Raw genomic sequence first — 27,275 nt, forward strand, 5'->3', positions numbered from 1 at the left:
TGTGGAGCTCTCTCGGAGCCGGCGGAGAGCGCCCCGACTCGCTGCCACAGCTCCGCTGCAGAGCCCAGCGCCCGAGTGACAGCGGCGCGAGTGCAGGGCAGGGGACCCGAGGCGCGCTAGCACCTCGAGCGGTTGGCAGCCCTCGCGTGCGCCCCACAAGTCGCCCCTTCCCGGCGCTGCCCGCACCCTCCCGCAACTTGAGTCAAGTTGACAACTCCCGCGCCCGGAGCCACCCGCCCGGCGCACCCCTGCCCTAGGAGGAGAGGCAGCCGCTACAGCGGCGCAGGGGACCTTCGGGCGTCTGCGGCTTGGTCATGAAGGCAGCGCGCGTCGCCTAACTCGTGGCTGTCACCGCCGCTGCTGCAGCGGGACCGGTCGCTGCGGGACAAGCCAGCGACCGCCAGCAGGAGGCGCCGAGCCGGGCGGCTGCAGCGGCAGGCACAGCCCGTGGCCACCGCGCCGAGCCCGGGCGGGACTGGCCGGCCCCCGAGCACTTCGGCCCCTCGGCATTTTGGGGGCGGACTCGGGGCGCACGCTTCGCGCCCCGATCGCGGTGACAAGCGCTCCCGGGGCCAGGAGCTGGGCTGTCTGGCGCGGGGAGGGTGAGGACACACGGTGCTGGGGCTCGCACGGGACCCGGGACGTCGCGATGAACATCGTGGTGGAGTTCTTCGTGGTCACTTTCAAAGTGCTGTGGGCGTTCGTGCTGGCCGCGGCGCGCTGGCTTGTGCGGCCCAAGGAGAAGAGCGTGGCCGGCCAGGTGTGCCTAATCACAGGCGCGGGCAGCGGCCTGGGCCGCCTCTTCGCTCTGGAGTTTGCCCGGCGCCGGGCACAGCTGGTTCTCTGGGACATCAATACGCAGAGCAATGAGGAGACTGCAGGCATGGTTCGTCACATCTACCGGGACCTGGAGGCGGCCGACGCCGCTGCTCTGCAAGGTAATGGCCCGTGCTTTGTTGGGTCAAACCTCTCCCCACCCCGGAGGGTCCCTACACCCTACTGTCACGGGCAGCCCCGCTCTCCGGGCAAAGAACACCCACAAGTCTTCCAAAGGCGAGTGGAATTTGCCCCTTGATAAGAGAGCACGGTTTTCCGTGTTGAAAGACTGAAGTGCACTAAAGTCAGGTTTCTCCGGCGCCACACTGGGCTTTCCTAAACTCTGCCAGTAGTGGAGGGCAGGGAATCTTGCTACTACCACAGGTTTAGATCCGAAAGCACTTTCCCAGTCTGGCTTGCATGTGGCATGATGGGAAGCTAAAGTGTCTTTGGGAAGTTGTTCCACAATGAACTGAAGCAGTTATCTGTTTCTGTGAGGTCTGAGCCGCGTAGGCTAGAGCTCTGGGGATGGTTTCACTATAACTTTAGCTCCGGGAAATAATTACATTGTTTCCCCATCCTTAAGTAACTGAGCGATTCCCTTCCTCTGAGAAGGTGCTTCAGTGATTTCAGACCTTTGGTAGACTTCTTTCATGGTTTTGGGGTACCCCAATCTGCATTTTATGTGCTTAACAGCTAGTTTGCATCTGAAAAAAAAATGTAAACCTAAGTGAGGATCATGATCAGCTATAGATCCTGGTCTAGGAAATTTGGTGGTGGTCAGATTGACTTGGCCTGCTCTCCCTCATGTCTATCATTTCAAGTTTACCAGAACCTGTGCTTTTTAGGTGAGGTTCAGAATGTCACATTTTCAGAGCTCGTGTTGAGAGGCAACAAATTTGAGCATTTTTGCTCCCTGCCCAAGCCTAAGAGAAAGCAATATTCATTTTTAGGGAAGGGATTTTGAGTGTATGCTGTTTGAACTCTACTGTGGTAAACTTGCACATTAGCTTCTAAACTCCATCTGTGAGATTAATTCTTAAGGGAATCGGTTTAAAGACAAACCAGTGACCTCCATTCTTTCACTAGAAACTTCTCATCCATTTCCTGGCTTTGAATGAGTTCATATTGTTGCTTACAATTTGGATTGTGAGCCTTGGAGTGGCTTTCTGTTTTGAGGGCAGAGCTCTCTAGCCCCTGGCTTCCTCCCACCCCGGCTGAAAGCAGGAATGTGTAATGTGTGTTGTTCTCTGGGCCGAGCTCAGCCCTTTGCAGGTGTCTAGCCCCAGCAAGTTGATCCCATGTGGTCTACTTGTATTGGCCTGGCCACGATTGCATGACTTTCCCCTAAGCAAGGTTGTCCAGTAAATTGCTGTAATTCCCAAAGACTTTCGGGGGAGGAAGGCAGCTGTAAGCTGAATTATTGGCAAGCATTACGGTGTTAGAAATTTGAAGCTCACTGTAGTGTTTTTGCTTTGTATGAGTTTTGTCCTACTGACTGCCATGTGGTTCACTTTCTGCTCCCCTTCTCTCTTCCATCCTCCCCTCATCTGGATTCCGAGGACAGCTGGCAATGGTGAGGAGGAAATCCTGCCCCCATGTAACTTGCAGGTTTTTACCTACACTTGTGACGTGGGAAAGAGGGAGAATGTCTACCTAACAGCTGAAAGGGTCCGCAAGGAGGTCGGTGAGGTCTCGGTCCTGGTCAATAATGCCGGTGTGGTTTCTGGACATCACCTCCTGGAGTGCCCTGATGAGCTCATTGAGAGAACCATGATGGTCAACTGCCATGCACACTTCTGGGTAAATATAAACGTCTTTGTTTTTATTCCTGGGTCCTCAGTGAGAAGGCCGGCGTGAAAGCCACCTGCACGCCTCCACATCTAATGAGCTGTTCCCACCGTGTCTCCACCTTCAGTGTTCCTTAAGAAGGTAGAAACTGATGATGGTGAACTACTTTGAAAGGTTGCTGTTAAAATAACAAGAGGGAGTGTAAGCCCCGGCTTTGTTTATTTAGCTTTCTGTTGAGTCTAGAAAACCCTGGTTCTTATGGATTCCTAAAGTCAGGGGTTGGGCTTCCAAACTACTGCTCAGCCACATTTTAGAAAGTGCCAGAAATTCTGAGATCAGCATCTGTGGTTAATTGGGAGTGGCCAGGCCACCTTGGCAGCTATTTAACACCCATCGGCCATACAAATTGTTCAGATGGTGGACATCTCGGGACTGTTTTATCTGGTGCCTCTCAAATGAGGAGTCATCTTGAAAGAAGCACGGAGAGGGGAAGAGCATTTGTGGGTCCTTGTGATTCCTACAGCATCCAGAGTGAAAGGGGTCTTCAGTTCCCAGAGGACCACATCTTTGCAGCTGAGTTGTCCATAAAGGTAGATGCGACCCTTTCCCCTCCAATTCTGAGCTTGCCGTGTTGATCCATGTTTTACTGTTTTTTCTTTGTATTTTCCCTATGTAGTCACAAATAGTCCAGTAAAAGAGAACTAAGGAGAATCGAGAGTAGTTCAGGTAGTGGTAGGGTTTTAACTGAGCATGTGCAAGGCCCTGGGTTATATCCCTGCACTAAAGGGAACGGAAGAAAGGGTAAGGAGATAGGGTTTTACCCCCATAGGCAGACATGTCTTCCAATAGAACTCAACAAAGTGCTGTTTCTCCTAAACAGGTCACATTAAACCTCATTAATGTTTTAGCAACTGCTTAAAAACTTAATCTGTCTTCTGAAGTATTCAGATATTGCTTGTCCAGTATCAAGGCTCTTCTCTGGTCCTGGATGAAACTTATCCTAATGTTTTATTTGGAAACATGAGCTTTATGTAATTTGTTTCCAAGCTTCTAGAAATGAACATATGAATAAGCCGATCTCACCCATCGTGGCATTTTAAATGAGTGTTCAGCGTGAGAGAATGAGCACATACATGTACACATGCATAGGTGTGCAGTCAGTGTGCAAAACAGACAAGCCTTTTGTTCCTGCAAGAACAGGCATCAAGCGTCACAGCACTGCCATGAGTTCCTAAGGGCCAACTGAATGGATTTGTCAAGAATCCTCCCCAGGAAAGGCGTAGCCGCTCACACCTTTAACCTCAGCCCTGGGGAGACGGGTAGCTCTATCTCTATAAGTTCAAAGTTAGCCTGGTCTAATAACACAGTGAGTTTCAGGCTATCCAGGGCTACTTAGCAAGACCTTGTTTCCAAAACAAACAAACAAAACCAGGGGTCAGCAATTGAAATAAAAAACAAACTGCCAGTGTGGTGTAAGTTCCCTGTTTGAAATCTCAGACAGATTCCAGTTGATTTCAGTCAAGCCTCGCCAGCCTTGAAGACATACCCTTCCATTGGAAGATCGGTATTAACCAGACACTGATTTTTCTCCCCTCAGCAATGTTTGAGGTGATGCAAGATTTCCTAACTATTAACCTTAACCTTCACCAAGTTTCCTCAAGTTTCCCCATCTTGACTATTCTCTGCATAATCATTTTACTAACTTGTACAATTTTAAATATACCCAGGTTTTTAGGGAAACCATGCAGCCTTCAGTTAAATGCATGTCGCCATTAAATGCAGGACAGGAGCCAGTCTTTAGACATGAAATGAGGTGCTGACTTAGAGTGCTGAAGGAAACCCACGGCCCCCTGCGGCAGGGCGCAGACTGATGCTCGTGCGGCACTTTCTCACATAGGAAGACATCCCATCCCTGTGCCCGAGTTCTTGCACCAGGGGTGAGCTGCACCTTCCTAACCTCCTCGCTGAGCTTTGGGTTGCTTAACCACACAATTTAGGGAGTTCTTGGAAGCCTGGTTGGTAATGACATCACTTTGTATTAAACTATGGGAGGCTCCTGAATTCTCCAGCTGTTTTTCCCCTAAGCATCTAAACTTAAGAGTTTATTTTCAATATTGAGTCAGAAAATTCATTTTAGTGTTGGAATTTCTGACTTCTTGCCAAGACTTCACAAACCTTTAGAGAAGCTGAGAGTTAGCAACTGCAACATAAAAGAAGGCTGCTTTTAATCTTTACGGTGGTTGCTGTAGGGGTTTAAAAGTTTTGCTGAACGCCACTTGAGTTCAGCTTCCATGCCTGGTTTTCTTGTTTGAAAATGTTAGTGGTAGGTTTGCAAAGATGTGTTGCCTTGGCTTCGACCATTCTTGTTTCAGGCGGAAATAACCAGTGTGCCTTTTGACTATGCCTGGGCGGGGAAAAGAAGTTGCCCCATCCAGTTAAAAATGTCGGTCTGCTGAGCAGAGTGCATTCCGCCATTTGGACAGATCATCGTAAGCCAGACTTTTAAGTAGCAGTCAATGTCTGTTTTCGTAGAATAACAAGTGTGTTGACCCTGACTCAGAGTTCACGTCATGGGAGAACTAGACTAGCATGTGACTCCTCCTTGGCGGTGCTCCGCAGGCTCCAGCCTCTGCTCCTTCTTCCACTCCTCCTCTAAGGTCTAATTCGTGATGGTAATGTAAGCGTTCCTCCCACCCCCCTTTACTGGTACCTTGGGATTGGGAGCTGTAAGGAGCCTTAGGACTGTCCCCTGAGCCCCTGCACATGCTAGGGGCACTTTACCCCCAGCTACACTCCTGGCCTAATCCCTACTTTTCTGGTGAAGCTACAGTTAAATGAACTATGTATAATTTTTTGTTGTTCTTTTTTCCTTCTCTGCTTTTTTGTGGCATATATTGTCATTTGTCATTTGGTGCATAGTAAGTGTTTTCTGAAATAACTTTGTCAACTTTGTGCCTTACATAACAAAGTTGGTGACAGGTTGTTTGGTGGCATTTTGTTATACCAGAACCCCCACTACATGCACACACACACACCTGGAACTGTATTCTAATTTAGTTAATAAATATTTGATCATACGTAACGGGCTTCTGCTGAAATATTTAGAAGGTAACCTATTCAGAAAGTACTCAGATGGGTCCATGCTGTGGGTTCTGAGCAGGGAAACGTCATGCTGGACTAACCAAGCTATTGACTTCAAGTTAGGGTTGCTTTCCACTCATTGTCTGTGTCTCCTTTAGTTCCTGCCCACACTTTTTACTCCCCTTGCTCCTGTGTGCTCTTATCTGCGTACCGTGCTGAGCCTACTCCTAGGTGCAGGGCTCGGGCTTTTAAGAAGACAGCTGTTGGTACAGCACAGTGAATCAAACACAGATTGAATGCATGGCAGCCTCCAGAGGAGACGCTGTATTGCTGCTGCTTCCTTCCTTCTGAGCACATACACTCCTGCACACTTGGAAGGCACAGCCCCCAGTCAGCTGTGACACTGGCCTTCAGAGCTGTTCTGTCACCAGCGATCCTCCAGGGACCTTCTCTTGGTTCCAGTCAGCAAATGACTGATGCGGGGTGGGTCTAGTCTGCTTGTCTGCTGTGAGCATCCAAGTCATCCACACAAATGCTGTCTCGGTGAGAGGCAAGAACTTGAACACACACCTCTCATCCACCAGGTGACATTGAAGCCTGGCCTCCACACAGTGACCGCAGCCTCACCTTTCCCTGAAATAACTAAATTAGCTTCCCTTAGGATTTTGGTTTTTTTCCGGAGAGGGAGTCTTGGTTGGTTTCTGAACCAGAGTTTAGCAATAGGTCCTTTTAAACCAGGGAGTTGGGTTTGGCCTTTATCAGTTTGACAAACTGATCCCTGATTATCAGAAAGAGAAAAGCAAAAGCATTCAACCTCCGGCCTTTTATGTGCAGCAGAGATTTTTCCATGGTAAAGGACTAAATCTGTCAGCTAGTCAGTAATTTACTTCTATTGATATGGTAGTCAGACAAGAAAATTGGTAGTTAATTAATAGACCACTTAACTTAAAAGGTTTCTCAGTTTTAAAATACTAATTACCGATTTCAGCATTTATCTATATCTAAATGTCGACAGTCTATTTAGTAAAATCCATCCCAGAGAAGTGAGAGCCCACAGGCTAGACCCAAGTAAGGCAGCACTTAAAGACATTAGCACGCTACCAACCACTGTACCTGATATCTCAAGAATGGTTCCTCAGCACTAATGTTTGTGTTCTTACATGATTTACTGGTTTTTAATCTTATATACTGTATTCTCTGACTAGAAAAACCTAGTTGGCTTAAGCTCTCTTAGACTTTAAATGTGTTTTTTTTTAAGTACTCATAAAGTATTTGTCTAATGCTTTCTCTCTCATACTCTAATATAATAAAACTAAATCTTTTATAGAATAATCATTTTCCTATTTCAGGGTAGCTGCTGAAAATGTGGAGTTTGTAGCCTCTTTGTAAGTGTGCCAGAACTGGCTCCTGCCGCCCAGTAGACGTCCTGTGTGTAGCAGTGTGAGGGCAGCAGGAGGAGACGGTGGCTGAGCAGAGGCCCGTGTTGGCTACCTTGTCGGGCTCTGGTGGTCGCTGACCACTGATGAGACCTCTCTTTAAATTGGAAGCTGCTTGGGGGATGCACAACTGTACTGTATACACAGAATGCGATCACATGCTCTGTGAATTTTGAATTTCTATATTGGATATATGCTGGGCCAAATGTATTGCCCCTAAAAGTCAGGTTTTACAACATGATAAAATGTACTTTGCATCCTGGTGTAGGCAGAGAAGAAAATGGTATCTTGTCTAAAAGCGCCACTCCATCTTTGATACAGTATAGTCTGTGCCTGGTTGTCAGACTTACTGAGGAAGCAGTGCTGGGTAGCCAGTGCCTTATGTTCTCAGCTGGCAGAGGGAAGCCTGTGTTCTCAGAATGTGGCCTTGATCGCCTCCTTGAAATGCAAGTCCCTCTCCCCTTTGCTCCACATCTTAGCTCTCCACAGTAAAGCACTGGCTCCTCCGTGTTGTGTGCTCACACCACTTCTCTCTCTGCCTCTATCTAACTGGGTGATCTGTGGCCCAACTGATTTCTAGGCCCTTGGCAAGCTCACGCTCCTCCTAGCTGTCCCCTTGTCCTTCAGCCTGTGAGGATGCTAAGCTCCCTACCGCTTCACTCCTACCTGGCTGACTCACCGAGCCTGACAGCAGTTGTGTATCCTGTGTGCATTCATTGGTCACCAAGTCCTTTTTGAGCAAATATCCACTTCATTGTGTATGCCTTCATCTCCTCTCACCTGGACTCTAAAGAGCCCCCGGACTTCCTTCCCTATGTCTATTCCTTGCTGCCCAACCCAGGGTTATCTAAGCAGTGTTGAGATTAAAGTGTGACCATATTGCTCATAATGGGAAGTCGAAGGCCATTAGCATGGTGTCTTGGATGACCCAAAACTGATTTCCATCTTTCTTCCCCAGTTCAACACCTATGATGTTCCCTGGTACTCTTTGTCTCTGCTGGACTAGACACCCAACCATCCTGCGAGGGCCCATGTAGCCATACTTCACAGAAGTGCTTCTGGCACTTGAGAAGAATTTGGGTTTTTTGGGAGACAACAAAATCAAATCATTTTTTTCCCCAAAAAAAATGTCAAATATGGGGGCTTATACCTGTAAACCCAAGTTTTAGGAGGCTGTGGCAGGATTGTCATGAGTTAGGTGCAGCCTGGGCTGCAGAGTGGCTCCCGTCTCAGACTAGCAGATGCATGGCACACCTGGGAGACATGGGCAAACAGGGTCTTTATCTGTAAATGGCAGGCCCTGATGCACAGTCCCCAAAGTCATGGTCCAAGAAATGACCTCTTGTTGTTTGATCGCAAGTGACTTGTGCTTCTCAGTTTCCTGAAGCAAAGTTGGTATTTGTTCTCTATACCTGGGAGTTTCTATGCCCGGGACTTTATTTATTATCTGCCCAGGTAGAAATTAATCTAAAAGACATGTCAGAGTGGGGCATTCTTTAGCCCACGCTAATGCTAGCCCTTCGAGTAGCTTCTTCATAAAGGCTGAAGGAGAGTGCCCTTGGCAGAGTCTTTAGCCGCTGGGGAAGGGGCAGAGATGCAAACACTGCAGCTAAACGTACAGCCGCCCACATTCTCTCAGTTTATTCTTGTCCCTTAAATTTGCTTTTGCTGCCCTTGTTTGTGAGCCATTCATGACCTCTGGCAAATTCCAGTGGGTTGATTCTCTGGCCTCAGCGCATTAATTTAGTGACAATCATAAAATTACTGGGAGCACTTTAATAATCTTACTTGAGAATTAGAAGAATTTTAAGTAGGAATCCCTTTTATTTAAGGCTTTTCTTGGGATAAGGGATATAAATAATAGCGGAGTCACCTAAATTTCTGCTTCAGTTCTTTCAGAAACTAAAATTAAGCCTCTTGAGCTGGGGCGAACAGCCAGCTTGCCTCCTCAGATCCCTACTCTGGGGGAATTTGCAGAGCACGTGCTTCATTTATTTACTTGCTTGCTTTTGTTCTGTTCAGTGGTGAGCAGTAGGCAGGTGACTGTGTTGCTGGCCACTGGCCTTGAGAAAGGCCATTTGAACTGGACATCCCCAGAAACAAGAACACCTTGGTCAGAAACCTGAAAGTTCCACACTTAACCATATGCATACGATAGGGTCAAAACAGAAGCAAAATATTTGCATCAAATTCCTTTGGGCTATGTATATGTGCTGAGTATATGAGAGAAGCATCAACCAATTTACGTTTAGACTTGAGCTCCATCCCCAAGACCCTTCATTATGCATATGCAAATATGGAGGAATTCTGAACCCTTCTTGTAGGCATTTTGGATTAGAAAAATAACCTGTACCCAAATGTTTTTGGACCCACAAACTGTACTTTGCTAAAGTTCCACTAGGGGGTGTCATGGCAGGTCAGATTTATATCTTATTTCCAACAAACATAAAACATAACTAGATTTTCCCTAGGAGAAGGGACCCTTTGTTATTAATCTTGAAAGTATGATGAGAAAAAAAGTCTAACATTCCTCAGGAATAGGGATCTACCTCCTGTCTCACTTGAGTGAGTTAAATCTAGTGTTTGAGCCTGTAATTCCCAAACTCAGACTACAATGTGTTAATCTCGTTTGAGTTAATTAGTGATTCCTTACCTCAGAGGGCAATGCATTATGTTAGCTATTCAGAGGGCCTTGCCCCCTGACATCTGTCTGTCTGCAGTTCGTGGAAGCTCTTTTCAGGCTACCCCCCCCTCCGCATAATTAGCAAATAAGTCAGGGGATGGGAGCTTTGACTTCTTTCTCTGAACATTAAAGTAGGAAGGTAGCATCAGAAAATGTCCCTGTGTTGTGACTTAGCCCTGGCTGGCAGAGCATGGCCTCAGGGTTTAGTCACACTTCCCGTGACATACCTGGCTAACCAGTTTCAGTCACCTGGTTCTCTGGGTTTGTGCAGGCTTCTCCATCCCCCTCTCAGGGATTTCACCCACAGGAATGCTGGCCTGTTTTACCCGATGAGCTTCCCAAGCGTGGCCTGTTTGCAATTCCTTTTTCCTTTCCATTGTATCTATCAGTTCCCTTAAAACTCAAGTCCACACCTGTCAGGGCCCATTTTCCCCAAAATGCTCAGAAACTGATATTAAGTGAACAGGGAGAAAGTGAGTCTGCTTGGTAATCACAAAAGTGTCCACAAATGCTGCTAGAATGTCTAACAAGTAAGGACAATTACCAGGGGCCCTGAGCCACCACATCAGCCCCTTCAGTGACAAGGCACTTAGAATGAATTCACATTTGAAAACAAAACTTGTATTTTTACAAGACCAATTACTTGGTCTGTGAAGCTTTCCAAGATCACACAAATGCTTTTGCTACTTGCATAAAATGTGAATTTGTTGCTTTTCCCTCAAATACCTTAGTGCTGGAGTTTTTGAATATTAACAAGGTTTGGTTTCTTAGTGTTATTCTAAGCAATGAGGCTCAAAATAACACTTCCCAAATCGGTGTAACTGGGAAAATATTTGTAGTGTAAGTTACGTAAACACATGGGTATTTTGAGGACAAGTGAAACATCAAATTCAAAGCCTCGATTTTCCCACCTGCAAATTGTAATTAGCATACTGCCCCCTGCTGATTTCTCAAGGGTTTTTAAATGGGGCGCTTCTGAGGTCTCCTGGGAAAGAAACATAGAGGGTAATTGGTGTAATCAGTTATTTTCAATACTTCTGCACGGACGTGTAGTGAGTATTTTTAACCTGTATTCAAGTATTATTTTGGTTCGTAGTTAAAACAGTCGTTTTCTGTGCTCAGTCCAGGAGGGCTGAGGAAAACCATTAGAGGAGAGGTGTCACTGTGAAGTGTTGCTTCTGTTTCCCAGCATCCTCTGGGATTCAAGGCGTGTGAAACAACTGCTCAGCAGCGTGAGCCGCAGGCTTCCTCTGGTGCTTACATCCGGGTTCTAACCCAGAGTATGGACTGGTGCTGTGCGGAGGGCAGGGAGGACCAGGAACTGTGGGAGCTTGAAGAAAGAAACAAGGAGCAACCCAGCCAAAAATAGACAGCACTCAGCCAAAATAGCCTACAAACATGTCCTTAACAAGCCTCCGTCCATTCACTGGGCTTTTTATATGGCATTTGAACTGGCAGATTCTTCATAAACACTCACCTTTCATTTGAGCCTTGCAGCAAGTTCGAGTTAAATAACGCTATTATCCTTTCATTGGTGGCTAAACAGTCATCTCAAGATAGAGCGAGTCTTCCACAAGGAAACCAGGCAGGCGGTAGGACCCAGGCCCTCGGCCGAAAGCTCCAAGTTAGGACGTGTAAAGTTGTTACTAATGTTCAAAGCTCTTGTACAGTAGCTTGTCCTGTGACTCACTTATAGTTTTTGCCCTCTGGTATAATGTAAGAATCTTCAAATGTGATTTTTTATGAGCATGGTAAGTTTAGCAATGACTTATTATCCCTAGCTAATACCCCAGAAAGTTTGCTCTATAAATTAGACACGCATGTAAAATTCTAGCTTGAAGAATCAATGTCACACTAGAATTTTATTACTAAAGTCCAGCTCTGGGTTTTTCTGTGCTTTTTCTGTAATTTCCCATGATCTCCATTGGAGGTGGCCAAGATCTTGGAGAGTCATGTGGTTGATCCGTGGTCACCCAGTTTCCTTCCTTCGTTTCCTGGTCTGTGTCAGCCTTGCTGACTAGACCTGAAGGAGGGCGCATGAGAAGGCCTCTTCCACAGGGACGGACGAGCAAGGGCCTGTGAGTGCTTGGTGCAGAATTTCAGTCAGCATGGGTCGAGTTTTTGTTTGCTTAGCTCCTGGGAAATGCAAAAATCTTTATTCTGTTCCATAAGCATCTTATGAGATCAGAATTTCAGATCACTCTAAGGCTTCTCTTTAAAAATCTTAATCATGGATTTTGAAAATCCTGCAGTTTCCCCCAGCTGGTACTGTTGCCGAAGCACCTGACTTGTACAGAGGTCTTCTTTTCCTAGGTGGGTTAGCTCATGGGCTCACAGAGCATGAACTGGGGTTGACTTGTTCCCAGGAAGTGGAAGGGGCACTGAGCTGCTCGGGTCTGCACGGTGGGCCACACCTTCAGAGCATCTGTGGATTTTGAACCATATTGGGTCTTTGAGACTTTGTTCTAATGGAAGTGGGGGCATGCTAGTACAGAAAATGACCCAAGGCAAATAGACGTACCATGGACCCCGAGGCCCTGGAGCTCCTTACCTGGTAAGTGGTGGCAGGTGAGGGGTACTAACACCAGCGCTGGACAGAGTGAGAAGTAGATGAGAGCAGGTTCAGCTCCCGAGTCAGAAGGGCAGTCCCGGGCTCTCCTCTGAGAATTGCTGTACCATCTCTGTCTGAGAGGAATGAGTCTTCAGTCTACTTCCCAACTTCCTCAACCTCCCTTTTTCCTTAAGCTAACCAGCCTGTTAAACTAGGCAAATGCCCTGTAATACACTGTAGATGGAGCCCACCCTCATCCAGATTTCTTTCTTTAAACAAACAAAAAAGTCTGTGTCTGTCTCTATCTCTCTGTGTATGTGTGTGTGTTCATGTGTGTGAGGGCAGATGTGCGCATTCCACAACATGCCAGTATTCCTATGGAGATCAGAGGACAATCCCGAGTATCTATCCTCACCTTCCACCCTGTCTGAGACAGGTTCTCTTGTTCACCATTGGCTATGCCCTGCTGGCTGGTTCTGAGGCTGCTCCAGTCTCCTTCTTGTTGGAGGAGACTACACACACACACACACTGCTGTGCCCTGACGATTCCAACTAGAGTCTCCCCACCACACAGCAAGCAGTTTATCTCCGGAGTCATTTGTTGTCTGTTTCAGACAGGGTCTTGCTCTATGGCCTGGCTTGGCCTGAAATTCAGTGTCTTCCAGCCACAGCCCCAGAAAAACACCACACCCAGCTAGGTTTTTGTTTGTTTTGTTTTGTTTTAATTTGGGTTCAGATATAGGGTATGAAAGAGCAAGTCCAGGGTACCATCGTCTCTCCGAGCCCCTGTTGCCCTCTGCTACAAGCTGAGTGGCAGAAAATGAAGAGCTGTGTTCTTCCTGCTTAGAACTGCAGCGAGCTCTGGCTATGGTTTGTGGGCGGGGCCTCACCTGTGCCGCTCGCCTTCAGCCCCAGCTCCCAGCCTGGGACCCTGGCTTTTTGTGGCCAGCGGGGAGGGTGCCAGGTATACTTGCCGTGCTTAAAAGGACATTTTCTTGTTCGGAGTTCACAATTTAATAATAGCATTTGTGTTGGGTTGGCTGGAGCTGACTAATGTGATCACTGCAGCCCTCTTGTTACCTTTTAGTGTTGTTCTTTGTTGAGGGATGCAGCTCAGTAGGAAAGCACTGAGCCAGTGTGTATGGCGTTGAACTCCAGCATCACACCCACACACATACACACACGCATAGCCCTTTAATGGTGTTCAATTCCCAGCTGTATTCTCAGCATTATTTTACTTCCCAAAAAGATTTTAATTGTAAAGTGGTAGTGAAAGCCATAGAAACTAAACGTGATGGGATAGCACAAATTTGTAGGGTTTTTGTTTTTTGGTGTTTTTTTTTTTTTTTTTTTTTTTTTTAGCATAGAATGTATTCCTAACCTTAAGGGAAAATCATTCTGGTTGTATATATACATATGTATGTATATATGCATGCTTCACTGATGACCATGTTCCTTAGAGAATGACTTTTAAGAGACAGCTTTGCCTTCATGTAGCATGGCAACCTTTGGAAACATTTTTTCCTGTCGGCTTGGTGGAGTTGGCATCAAGTGAAGATGAGAGGCATGTTCCGTCAGCATCCCGAGGTGTGCCCCCAAGACACTAAACTTCCTGGTGGTCCTGAGTCTGAGGTGCTCTGCCATGGCACCGATCCCATGCTGCTGCAGTCACCTGGGGAATATGCCCCACCTGCTTTGCCCCTTGGGAATTGTGGAATAGATGGTGTATGTAGCCTGGACATCAGGAGAAGACCTTCACAGATAGTTCTGGTGTATAGCAGGATTTGAGAACCACCGTTTTAAAGGAAAAGGTGGTTTCTGTAATTCCTAAAGTTCTCACGAGAGTCACAAGTGCTTCATCTTTGTGTTTTAGCAGCACCTAACTCAGCACAGATGCCATAGGTTTTCAGGCATTAATCCCTTGATTACACTTACCCCGTGCTAAATAAAGAAGCCTTTTTAAAGACGTGCTGGAAGCATGTTAGGAAGCAGTGAAGAATGTGAACTATTTGCACTTGTGAATTACAAGGACTGATGGCCATAGGGCCTTTGGAACGGGGCAAAGATGGCCTGCCGCTTGCAGTGGCCCGAGCAGTGGCTAAGCTGGTGCGGGTCTGCTTGTGCCTTCGGGATGTGGTTCCTGGTCACTAGTGCAGAACCAGTGTCTGCCTTTCAGAAGATCTGTCTTCATTATGGTTCCTGGGAAGGGGTACAAGTATGAGACATGGCGTTGGGCAACAGCCTGCCACTCATCAGATGATATGGCTGCAATTTTCTGAGCTATTTTCATTATTCCATAAGAGTTATTAAATAGGCGAGGGGGGCCGAGCTTAAGAGCTCTTGGACCTCTCCTTTGATCATCTGAGGAGCAGAGGAAGGAGAATTTCAAAACCCATGTTCATTGTTTGTTTTTAATACATGGAACTGCCACAGACTTAAGCAAAACAGAAAAAAATGATAAGTGTTTCTCACAGACAGTTTGTAATTTTTAATAGATAAAAGGTATGAATGCATGTTAAACTATGTGAAAAGGCTCAGCCACGACAACAAATAAATATTTAATGAGTCGACGTTTTACTGATCACCAGATGCTGGCAGCCGCAGTAATAGAGTTGATTCCTTATTGAGTCATTTACGAGAGGCTTAGGTAAGGAACGCTGCAGCGTGAAGACCTGTGCTGTGAGTTGAGGGACGAATGAAGGAATTTGTGGACATAAAGCATAAATCCTGGAGGTCTCCTTCTGTATCACAAATGAGCTCTGTCCAGCCACAGAGAGGAAGGTTAGGTAACTGGCCGTCAGGACTGTGCACTTTCCCAACAGATAGAGTGTAGCCACCTCCTCCCTGATCTTTCTGTGTAGCAGGCCCTACATTGTAAGGGGATGTTGGAATCACAGCTTCTGCACTGGGCTACATTCATCCCAGCTTTAACAGTGGGAAGACAAGTTAATGAAGCATTTATTTTTGCTGAATAACTAATGGTGTCATCATCTAGGTGTTCATTTGAAAAGCTGAGCTTTTATTAGCTTCTTGGTTGCAGGGCAGCTGTAGGGGTCTTCTTGTGCATGTGTGCAAGTATTAACCGCTGATGCTCTCAAACCATTGTCCATAGCTTCTCAGTCAGAACTGTCTGCAACACCAGTACAGATGTGACTCTCATGACGTCCTTTAGCTCTCCCCCCCCCACACCCATCTTTAAAACAAATGCTGTGTCTCAGTTTAATGGACAGTAAGATGTACATTGTGTTAAGGCTAAGAGAATAGTAGTTCCAGGCTCCAGGGCCCCAGGGCTCTGTTGCACAAGTGTTCAGAGACCTCTCTGCCTCTGCAAATGAGCCCAGTTGGGACAGGGAGCACGGGTTTTCATGCAGCTACATGAACAGCAGGATCTGTCAACTGCATCTATAAGAATTCTTCAGTACATTCCTAGCAAATATACTTTATCTCTTAGCTATAGGTATTTTTGAAATAAAGAATGCTTTTATCAACTAGCCCTTGTCTATGGCCAAAGTTCTAAAGTTTGATATATATTTATTCATCAGATACCTTCAAAGTACTTAGCCATTTATTCCTTAGCTAGAGTGCAGTGCGTCAGCATTTGTAATCTTTGAGCATGTTAGTGATTTATCCTGTTAATCTTCCTAACCCAATCAGCTGTACTTGTAGTGCCTTAAAAAAGTCTTTACCAGGGGCTGGGAAGATAGCTCAGCTGGTAAAGTGCTTTTAAGGACCCAAGTTTTAAGGCCTCACAGAGGAGCGCAACCAGATTCCATGGTGGTCATGTAAGTAAGCAGAGTGTTTTCTTGTGAGCCTGATAAAGATTGTGGTAGCAACACAGGTAGAATGAGCAAAGTACAAGGAAAGGTGTTGACTCCTGGGGAGACACAACATTTCCATGTGTGAATGTTCTGCTCAGTGCAGTCTCGGTGGTACTCCTCCTCTGTGCAGTCTCAGTGGTGCTCCTCCTCTGTGCAGTCTCGGTGGTGCTCCTCCTCTGTGCAGTCTCGGTGGTGCTCCTCCTCTGTGCAGTCTCGGTGGGACTCCTCCTCTGTGCAGTCTCGGTGGTGCTCCTCCTCTGTGCAGTCTCGGTGGTGCTCCTCCTCTGTGCAGTCTCGGTGGTGCTCCTCCTCTGTGCAGTCTCGGTGGTGCTCCTCCTCTGTGCAGTCTCGGTGGGACTCCTCCTCTGTGCAGTCTCGGTGGTGCTCCTCCTCTGTGCAGTCTCGGTGGTGCTCCTCCTCTGTGCAGTCTCGGTGGTGCTCCTCCTCTGTGCAGTCTCGGTGGGACTCCTCCTCTGCTCCTCCCTCCCTCTCCTTCTCCATCTTTATTTTTTCCTTCCCTGAGTTGTATATCGTGCTGTCGTGTGGAGATCTGCAAACCCTTAACTAGGTATGTCAGCTACTAACCCATCCCCTGTTACCCCTCTTGGAAATGGGTTTCTATTCATCCTTGAATATTCAACTGAGAGACAAATACTTTGAATTTTTTTAAGCTTTTCTGAAATTGTTCATGAAATGGTCTGGCAATTGCATAAAAATGTAGTGTGAATCCTTTTTCTATTGAGAGGAAATAATTTTCCCCTTCGTGTCTGTGAACCTGAACTAGCTCAGGTATGTGGAGCACATTCTGTGTGTCTCACCTGCACCTCCACCGTGCGATGTCTCCAGATGGCAGAAGTTCGCCTTTGCCAGGTTCCACATCTCTCCACATCCTCTCATTGAGCCTGATTTGTTCTGACACTGCAGCTGCAGGCTCTGTGCTGCCCGGTCTGTCATTAAGAGCACCAAGAACAATCTGGACAGCGGGCTGTTGGAAGTTAATTTGGTGTGAACATCGTGTTCAAAGATTCCTCAAGCTGCAGCATGTAGTGTCCTATGCAGCCCCTGCTTCTCTGTTAGGAAAACCCTGCTCAGAGTGTAAACGTGACCCCTAACAGTCCCTTCCAGAGTGCCCAGAGCTCTGAAGAGGGACCTTGAGGAACTGTGCAGATGGAGATATGGAATGCCAATTAAAGTTTTCATTTTTACAAATGGGGGAGCGGGGAACACAAACACTAAACAGTCCTAGATCCCAAGTAAGAGTTGTTGGTGCTGTGACCAACTGTGGCTTCTCTGATGGACACTAGATTTCTTCCTCCACTCTTTCAGACGTGAGCGAGAAGAGAAAGCAGGGTACAGTTGTCTGAATTTAAATCAGGACCTAGGGAACCTTACCAACCACCATGGGCATCAGCCGGCTAGTAAGCCCAGCTGGCTACACAGCCTGAAAGACCCCATCTAGATCCTCTGTCTCAACACGCTCGACAGTCAGCGGACTTCTGAGTTGTCCCTTTTGAGAGCACACATGCAGTACGTGCTCAAGTTCATACCTGAAGTCACTTAGGCGTGAGGCTCAGACTCTTGGAGACAAAGGTGAAGATGATGAACCTTAGCTTGAACTGACTGGTGTCATGGCAACTAGCGCTTCACCTTTCGCTGGTCTCCACCTCACACATGCTACAATATTTGTGCACATTAATAATTCATTGCCAAGTGCCAGATTTCTTTGTGCTGTCAAGCTGTGTCAAGGACAGAATACTCTGTGCCATCTCAGATGTCATCTAGCAGACTGTTGAGGGCAAGAAGAATCAGACAGGAAAACTAGTCAGCTTACTTTAGAAAATTCCTGAAAATGCCTTGTTTTCTAGTCACCCATTCGCAGTATTTTTCTTACAAAGTAAGAGTCTAACTTTATTTACTAGCAAACCTCATACCTCAGGTGGGTTTGCTTGTGACAAGCTGTAATTGCCCAGGTCCATTCGGGCAGCAAGGCAATGCCTAACAGCCTAACAGCCTCAGTGCACAGTCACGTGCGACGTCAGCAGGGACGGGAGTGATCCTGCTGCGGGTACTGACTACCTCAGGCTTGTCTCTGCTTCGCAAAGGGGAAGGCCTGGTAAGAGTTTCATTCAAACGGCCAGAAACCTGCAGGCTGACTGTGCGGCCTCAGATGGCTTCACCTCTTAGGGTCAAATTGTAATGAGCATCATCAGGAGTGTAGTGGTTTATAGCTTCACCTACAATTGGACACTTTCTAAATAAAAAAAAATGTGAGCCTTTGTCTTAAAATATAAAATATACAAAGGCACATTCCAGTTCCTTCATACAGAGGTAACTGTTAGGTAAAGAAGTCATGCACTTCAAATTGAATATTGACCACTGCTACTGTAAAAATTAGGACTAAAAAGAGATTTGTATCTGAACAAAACACTCCTCTCCGTATCTTGTTACTAGCACTCAAACAGTTCTCTCAGTAGTGCACACATAAAGACCAGTTACTTGGCCATATTTGGATTATTTTATTTCTGTCCCCTCCCTTAAACACAAAGTACCTTTGCTTTCCAGACAGCGTTGCAGGTGGGTGAAATGGACCAAGGGCATCAGAGCAAAATTAGACCCAAATCACATTGTTTTGACACAGTGCACCAACTGTCTCATGTGAAAGGTAAACTTGAGCTGACTTACATTGATGCACAGGTGAGTGTAGAGTTGTGCTCAAAGACAGAAGTGAAGGAATGGGCCAGCCCCTGTCTCCCAGTGACCCTGCTTGGCCAGGTCACTACATAGTGCCTGCCAATAATAGATGTCGCGGGAATGCCCGTCAAGTGGATACATTGATATTACCAGACTCCCTCCTGGAGGGAGGAGGAGACATTAATCAGTTTCAGAACTTTGCAACTAATTAAAGTTGAGACCTTGTTACAACCTTGGGAAATTATCACCTGCCCTGTTCTTTGCTGGGGATCTGGGTTAGTTGCTTAATGCCTGTAGACAGGCCCTTAGCAATACAGCCTAGCAGTTGTCAGAATCTCACCTACTCTGGTGTGAATGGGTTTTTCAGTCAGCCCAGTTGCTGAACATGGCCACCAAAGCAAGAAGACCAAGATCTTCCTGGCTTTTTAGACTGTGTGCCGTTTCTTAGCATTTAATATCAAGTCCTTGTACTTACCTGCATTAAAACTTTTAAAACAAAAAAGTTAAAAAGGCTCTAAATTTATCCCTGTCTTTCAACACTAGGCAAACTTAATATAGACAGTCCCTCCAACTCAGAATGGGTTGACTAGGTTCCTTTGACTTTGTGATGATTTGAAATGGTAATATGCGCAGAAGGAGCTGTGCCTTGAATTTTGATCTTTCCCCGGACTAGCGTAAGATGCTGCAGTTGCTCTGCACTTGTGCCCGGCTGTAGGCTTACACAAGTTCTCTGAGCACACGTGAGGTGGGCCAGGATAAGCTGGAGTGTTCAGTAGATTTGGGGTAGTAAGTTCCCTTTCAGCTTAAGGTAAGTTTTTAGGTTGGCTCACTAGTCCCTAGAAATGACCTCAGATAAAGGTTATGAATACATTTCCCTTGAACTGGGGAGATACTCAGCTGATAAGGTGTTGGCTGTACAAGCATTAAGAACCTGGGCTTGGATCTCCAGCACCCACATAAAGGCCAGGTATGATGGTGTGAATCTTAAGTCAGCTGCAGCTTGCAGGGGACACAGATGGATCCCTGGTGTTCACCACTCAGCCTGTCTGGCCAATCAGTGAGCTCCAGGTTCAGTGAGAGCTCCTGTCTCAAAATCTAATGTAAAAAAGCAATGGAGGATACCTGATGTTGACCTCTGGCCTCTGCATGCACCCATGTGCTCCTTAACCCCCCCACCCTCCACACACGCGCGCGCGCACACACACACACACACACACACACACACGTGCATACAGAAAACAGTCACACAAAGTTTTCTGGCTTCTGCATGCATCCATGTGCAGTATACATGCAGAAAACAATCACACATACACAAAGTTTTCTAGCATCTGTATGTACCCATGTGCACCTTAACCCCATACACTACATAGAAAACAGTTATACACAGTTTTAACATGAGCAAAGCTAAAATATAAACTTTAGACCTTTAATTATCTGCAGGCATTAGTCTTAACTAGACTTTTCAGGAGATATAGCTTCTCTTAAGACTTCATACTTTCTACTTTAGTTAGAAGTGTATGTGCTCCTCCGCAAACTCCTCTACCTCGGTTCTGCGGTATAACAGCTGCATGTAAGTTATAGAGCCTGAAGTTGAGCCCTTACGTGACCTGGAGTGCCAGCTGTTTTGTGATATCAGGCTGACCAAAGCAATTATTAGTATCAGATTTGCCCTACTCCTGTTTACCGCTCCAGGGAAACAGTAGAACCAAAGCATTGGTGTTGCGTTCCAGACAGCAGCAGTGCGCTGGTCCATGTGGTATGGGAAGGATTTGGCCCCAGTATTTGTAAGACTGACTGAGCTATGTCTTTGAGCTTGTCTGGGACAGCCAGACAAGTATAAGACAAGCAGAATCAAAACATTGTAAAATACATAATGATATGTTAGGGTGTAGATAAAGTCAAGCTGGCTAGAACAATACAAAACAACATGACCTTGGGCTGTATTTTGAGTGGTGTGCACATAATTCTTTGGGTTCAGTCTCTGATATCACATACGCAAAGACCAAAATAAATAAAGAATTACAGGAATTTTTTAAAAAATATTTTTACGGTTTATTTAACTTTATTTTATGTGCATTGGTATGAAGGTGTCAGTTCCCCTATAACTGGATCTTCAGACAGTTGTGAGCTGCCATGTGGGTGCTGGGAATTGAACCTGGGTCCTTTGGAAAAGCAGTCAGTGCTCTTAACCACTGAGCCATCTTTCCAGCCCCCAATTACAGGAATTTTAAAACTTAGTAAAGTTATTATTGAAGAATCCAGTGATCTTGAGCATTTGAAAATCATTTAAAAACTAGGTAAATGAGTAATGGGTGTTACACTTTGGCTTATGTAGGACAGGAATGAGGGCAGATGAGAGTGAGCTTGGCATGGGCTCCAAAGGAGACCCCAACAAACGGGGTGTGGTTTGGGGGATGGGTGCTATGTGATGATCCGGGAAACAGTCTGGGCAAGACCTTGAGTCACTTGAAGATTCATCTGGCAACTGCTCCATGAATTGGAGTGTGGAAAGCTTCAGAATTAATGGAACCACTGTTTTTGATCTTGTGCACATGAGTTATCCAAGCACTAGAAATGTGTGCGCAGACTCTGATACCTTAGCAGGAAAGTGTCTGAAATGGAACGCAGCTCTTCTCTGAGGAGGCTGTGTAGTGTTTTGTCTTGTAAGTTCATAAATCATGGGGACCGGTGCTGGAAGTAGACCATAACTCAACAGTAGACAGATTGCTCTTCACTGCTTTCTTTTAAGAAGCAGGTTATAAAACTGTTGGGAGCCTGGTGGGATGGTTTATAGATCATCTTAAGTAATTCAAGGGGTCTTTTTGTTTAAATACTGCCTGTGTCTTGGAGTCAGGAGTCAGGAGTTTAATAAGAAGCCCATGTCACGTCTGATTTTGCTACCTTGTTGTGGTGTAAAAGGAAGGAGTGGGCTGTATTCCCACCTGGATCCCGGCTAGCTTACCCCCGAAATAATTACACGGAAACTATATTCTTTTAAACACTGTCTGGCCCATTAGTTTCAGCCTCTTATTGGCTAATTCTCACATCTTGCTTTAACCCATATTTAGTAATCTATGTAGCACCATGCGGTGGTGGCTTACCTGGAAGGATCTTAAACCTGCATCTGTCTCAGAGAGAAGAGTCATGGCTACTGCCTCACTTCCCTTCTTCCTCCCAGCATTGTGTTCTGTCTACTCCACCTACCTAATTTTCTGTCCTATCAAAGGCCAAGACAGTTTCTTTATTAACCAATGAAAGTACCACATAGACAGATGACCCCCCTCCATCATTGTGGGCCTGCTCTATCATCTGCTGCCCAGAGTGGATGGACTTCTGCCTTTGTGGGGAGACCCTGCATGTGCTCCACAGTGGACTGTGGTCCTTTTGGTTCCTACAGGTTCCCAGCAGTGCGGTGTTCACACCATGACACTATTTTTCACTAGAATGGCTCTGAGCTTTGTCAGTGTTTATGTTCTAAAGTACCTTACCCCCTGCTAGTCTACTTAAGAGTGTAAACCTTAGGTCCTGTCCCAGAGTGCTTGGATGGCTCCTCATTCATGGATCTGTCACCTTGGAAACATTGTCATGAGGCACCTGCTGGTGGGCAGGCTGGCAGCTGCTCCTAGACCAGAACACAGCTGAACCACAGGGCATGGGCAGGAGAAGGCCTGTGACCCAGGGGTGGTTCAGATTAGCAGATCTCTATCACTTGAAAGGTGATAAAGAACCTTCTCCTAATGACTTTCTTTTCATCTCTGGATATTAGCCCCCAAAGCTCTTGGGTTACAGCTTTGTTGGTCACGGCTTACAACTGGCCTAGCAGGGCAATGCTATGGTGCTAACTTAGCCAGACACTTAAGAAAAAAGGTCTCTCTTTGATAGATGGAAGATGTTTTCAGATGAACTGGGAGATGTTGTTTTTACAGCTCCGAGATTGTTCTGTGACCTGGGCTTCAGAGGGGATATGACATGTCAATTCTAAAGCTTGCATCTTGCTTCTTTCAGACCACTAAGGCCTTTCTTCCAACGATGCTAGAGATTAATCATGGCCACATTGTGACGGTCGCGAGCTCCCTGGGATTGTTCAGCACTGCTGGAGTGGAGGTTTGTCAGCTCTAAAGCATTTCCTTCATTCACACAGTTCGTCTAGCAGTGAACACATCACAAGAGACCTGCTACCACACCTAGTCAGCCAACTGCGGAGGAGGGGTTCTCCTGGGCTGTAAAATTACCAATACCAATTTACCAAGTTGTCACAGCCCAGAAGACAGGGCAGGGACAGAGCCCATTTTTCTTAACAGCCTTGCTGGATGTAGAAGGAACAGGGTCGAGAATGGACCCACGAAGCGACGTGGCAGTATGGGGAGAACAGATAAGTGAGGTCAAAGGTGAACTGCCATGGCCAGGGGCAGATGCTGTATGAGTATGTAAAACTTGGCTTAACCCGTTCTCAGCTGGGCTGAGATTATAAAACATCTGCATACATTGTTCTGTAAGACCAGGCTACAGCTGCCTGGAAAATTGGAAACTCCGCTTCTTGCAGATACGCAAATATTTCTATATCGTATGTTCTCAAGTTGTGTTTGAAGTTCAGAAGATGTGGCTCTTGCTATTTAACTTCAGATCCTAATAGCTTATAGCCCAAGTTAACTTATCTTTGTTCTCCTGGTAACAAATAGGTTTTTCAGTCTCCTTCACTAAACAAGAGGCCATTTGTAAGGTTTCCAGGCACTTCAAAGGGAAGCTCCCTGCATTTTTTCACTCCAGCCTTTTAGCTTTCATAGAACCCTTTGCAGTGACTTCCCCAAAGTAACATGATACTTGGTTGATGTGGCAAAAAGCGTTCTTCTGTTTTGTTGTTGCCTGGAAGATGCTGTTTCTGCTCTGAACACGTCAGATGTATGTCCTTGAAGACAGCTTTGTTACCTGTAACCTTCATAGTAAACATCTAACCGGACAGCTCCAGGAAGCTGCAGATCGGTTGGGAGCCTGTGCACAGACTTAGCTTTCTGTTCTCTCTCCTCTTACTCAGGATTACTGTGCCAGTAAATTTGGAGTTGTGGGTTTTCACGAATCTCTGAGCCATGAACTAAAGGCTGCTGAAAAGGATGGAATTAAAACAACTTTGGTCTGCCCTTACCTTGTAGACACGGGCATGTTCAGAGGCTGCCGAATCAGGTCAGTGGGAACTGTCTTCTTGCTAATACAGCAGAGTAATGTTGGACATGTGTGGGGTTATCTCTCATTAGCTGGGCTTGCACTTTCACTGTCAGTAGACGGTCAGCACCAGCCGAGTGCCCTGACACACGCCGGTGATCCGTTAGCGCTTCTCGAGAGGCAGGGCCAGGAGAATTGCCATAAGTCAGAAACTGGCCAGGGCCTCATTGTGAGACTTAGCTACAGAGAAGGAAGGGAAACTAACTTTAGTTCTCTGGTTAAGGCTCTAACTTGCATGTATAAGATTGACAAATGAGGGTTTGATGCCACGTTGATTAATCCCGAGTGTCAGATAGGAACGGGCTTTTCTCCATTCCAGGAGGACATACAAACACTAGGGCTTTTCTTAGGAGCTGTATCCTTACGATTTGTTCCTCTTCTATTTATTAGTCTTGGCGGGTGATGGCTGCAGGAGGAAAGTCCTTCATGTGGCTTTGTCCTGGATAGGAAACAATATCAGTGTCATAGACAGAGTGACGGTCACACCCAGACCGAGTGTCACACCCCAGACCGAGTGTCACACTACAGACTTGAAAGCTTTTTTCCCCCTAACAAATATATACAGCTAGACTCAGCCCAATAAGATGAAATCGTTTACAGTTACTAACAATGAAATGGATCCCCTCACACTTGGGAAGGGGCATATGGGAACATAAATTTCTAAACATTGGGTTTTACCTACCAAGGCTCCCAGCAGAGAAAATACCTGTGAATCAGCAGGGATGCTTGCTGGCATGGAGATCTTTGAAGGGTGAAGGGACAATAGTCAAGTCCCCTGTTTGCTGGGGACTTTAGACTCAGTGAACCAGACAAGTGATGGAGAGTGGTCTGGGCTTTTCCGGCCCCAGCTGGCATGAAGTCTAGACTGAGAAGTCAGCTCTAGGGCCTGAGATGGGGCTCAGTGTTGGCGCATGTGCTTAGCATGTTCAAGGCCTGGTTTTGGTTCCCAACTCAAAAAGGAAAATGAGAGAGAGACAAGAAATTGAATCCTAGATCTGCCTGTTATTCTTTGCATAGAGCTGTGTTGTGCCCAGGAGCCTGCGGTATGCAGGACCTGCTGCTGAGGATCCTGTCTTCCGTTAGCATGGCGGCAGGTGCAGAGGTCCCAAGCTGTGTGAGGCAATGAGTACTAAAGAAGGGGTAGCGTCCTGTGTACTTAACATGTGATTTAATAAATCACCAGGAAGGCAGAGCCTTCCTTAAATCACCTCACCTTCACCATAGCTTGGCAGCCCTTTGCCGGCATTGGGGCCAGGAAGGCTGCTAGTGTCTTACACCGCTTTAGCCACACCTAATGGAGAAAGCTGTACCACATGTTAGTCTAATGTTTATAATGATTAACTCCCTTCTCTATTCAAAGAAAAGCATCAGAATGATTTGAGATACAGCTAGCTTATAAGGCATCTCAATAACCTAATCTCATTTTACCAAAAAGCCAACTCATTCTGCTTACTTTCCCCCTAATTTATTCACTAGATGATACAAATGAAGTGTGTTTATGGTGGAAAATGTGAGGCAAACAAAAATACCACGAAGGAAACAAAACGTTCTGAAAATTGTTCCTCAGTTAACATTGCAGTATTTTTGATGTATTGTTTTCAGTCTTCTATGTTGTATTAATCCTGAATTTCATTTTTGAATATAAATTCCAGAAAAGAAATTGAGCCCTTCCTGCCCCCTCTGAAGCCCGACTACTGTGTGAAGCAGGCTATGAGGGCCATCCTCACCGACCAGCCCATGATCTGCACCCCACGCCTCATGTACATCGTGACCTTCATGAAGAGGTAACTGGGGGGCCCCTGTCCCGCTTCCCCCCGCCCTGAGGAGACCATGGTCCCCCATTTGCTAACTGTGCCTCTCCTTTGCAGCATCCTTCCTTTCGAGGCGGTCGTGTGCATGTATCGATTTCTAGGGGCTGACAAGTGTATGTACCCCTTCATTGCGCAAAGGAAACAAGCCACAAACAATAATGAAGCAAAAAACGGAATCTAAGACTGCTTTGTACGGAGTGCCATTTCGGTCAGGACGGTCCGGTCTGTGCACATCAGCAGTGCTGACAGTCTCTGGATTCTAACCCCGTGTCAACTTTTTTTTTTTCTAATCAACTTTTTAAAAAATAATAAAATGTAAATTAACTGACTAGAGTGCTTGAAAAATGTGAGCTTGGGTTTTTGCCAATGGGGCCTTTTTTAGACAGGGCCCTAAAAATGAGTCCAGTATTTAGACAAGCACTATGTGACATCATTATTTTTTTAATGAACAAGGAAGTCTAGAAATGATGACTACAGTGTGTTTCATGTGTATGGTTCTTCTGAATTCCCACAGAATCCACTCATTCCTTCATTCATCATTGTGAAAGTCTGGCCAGGTGGCACCCTTGCGCGTTCGAGGACTGGCAGTGCCACGTTTTGTTGTGCGTTCTGGGTTCTACTCATGCAAGTGTGGGTGACTTGCTCATGGTGTCTGTGGGTTTAGCTCTTGCTAAGAGGAATTTTTGATGTCAGTTTGAGATCAGTGCAGTCTGAACGTCGCAGCAAAGGCCAGAGGGTCTCTCTCTCACACTTACGATAACTAAAATATTAGGTGAGTTTTAAATTCGATCTCTGAAATACTAAATTGACTGTTTAGAGACCTGGTTAATTGAAACGATTGTCCATTTTCTACCTGTGAATTTCTCTGCATAAAGGGCCCTTTCCTCAGGGAGCTGTGGAGTCACGTTTGGGGGAGGGGACCTTGTCTACAGAACACAGCAGCTTTACAAGGACAGTTTCAGAAAATGGGAATTTCTGCATTAAAAAGTCCCCATGTTTGTGCCAACTCTGGTTAGTGTGGGGAGCAGATCTCTTATGGAGTACTGTGGAAGGCTGTAAAGGTTCCTTTGAAAGGTCTATTCACATTGTAGAACAGCAAATGACATTTTTACAGTATTTTTTTGTAAAGCAAACTATTTTGTGCCTTGAATTTGGTATATGTGTATTAGTGAAACATTGTAAAAGTGAATCTCTACCTCTGTGTCTACGTGTGTATCATCCTCTTGTAAATGACTATGAACTATTATGTGATTGCTTTTGTTTGTTTGTTTTAGGGTGTCTTGTTTAAACAGTGACCAATGTTTAAGGCTGTTAAAATAAGCCTACTTTTACTAATCGGGAAGTTTTCTAAAGGACTAATTAAATACTTACGTAACTGGC

The 27,275-nt window shown here is 46.0% G+C and overlaps 1 protein-coding gene across 1 annotated transcript; it reads left to right on the forward strand.

The window, feature by feature from the left end:
• On the forward strand, positions 1-27,275 carry Rdh10 (retinol dehydrogenase 10). The gene is made up of 6 exons (XM_048420130.3): positions 1-938; positions 2,384-2,619; positions 22,873-22,971; positions 23,900-24,045; positions 25,737-25,868; positions 25,953-27,275. The coding sequence occupies exons 1-6, from the start codon at positions 650-652 to the stop codon at positions 26,074-26,076; spliced, it is 1,026 nt and encodes a 341-aa protein (XP_048276087.1). The 5' UTR covers positions 1-649; the 3' UTR covers positions 26,077-27,275.

Source organism: Myodes glareolus, chromosome 16 (genome assembly GCF_982192425.1).
Source record: "Myodes glareolus chromosome 16, mMyoGla1.1, whole genome shotgun sequence".
Taxonomy (NCBI): Eukaryota; Metazoa; Chordata; class Mammalia; order Rodentia; family Cricetidae; genus Myodes; species Myodes glareolus.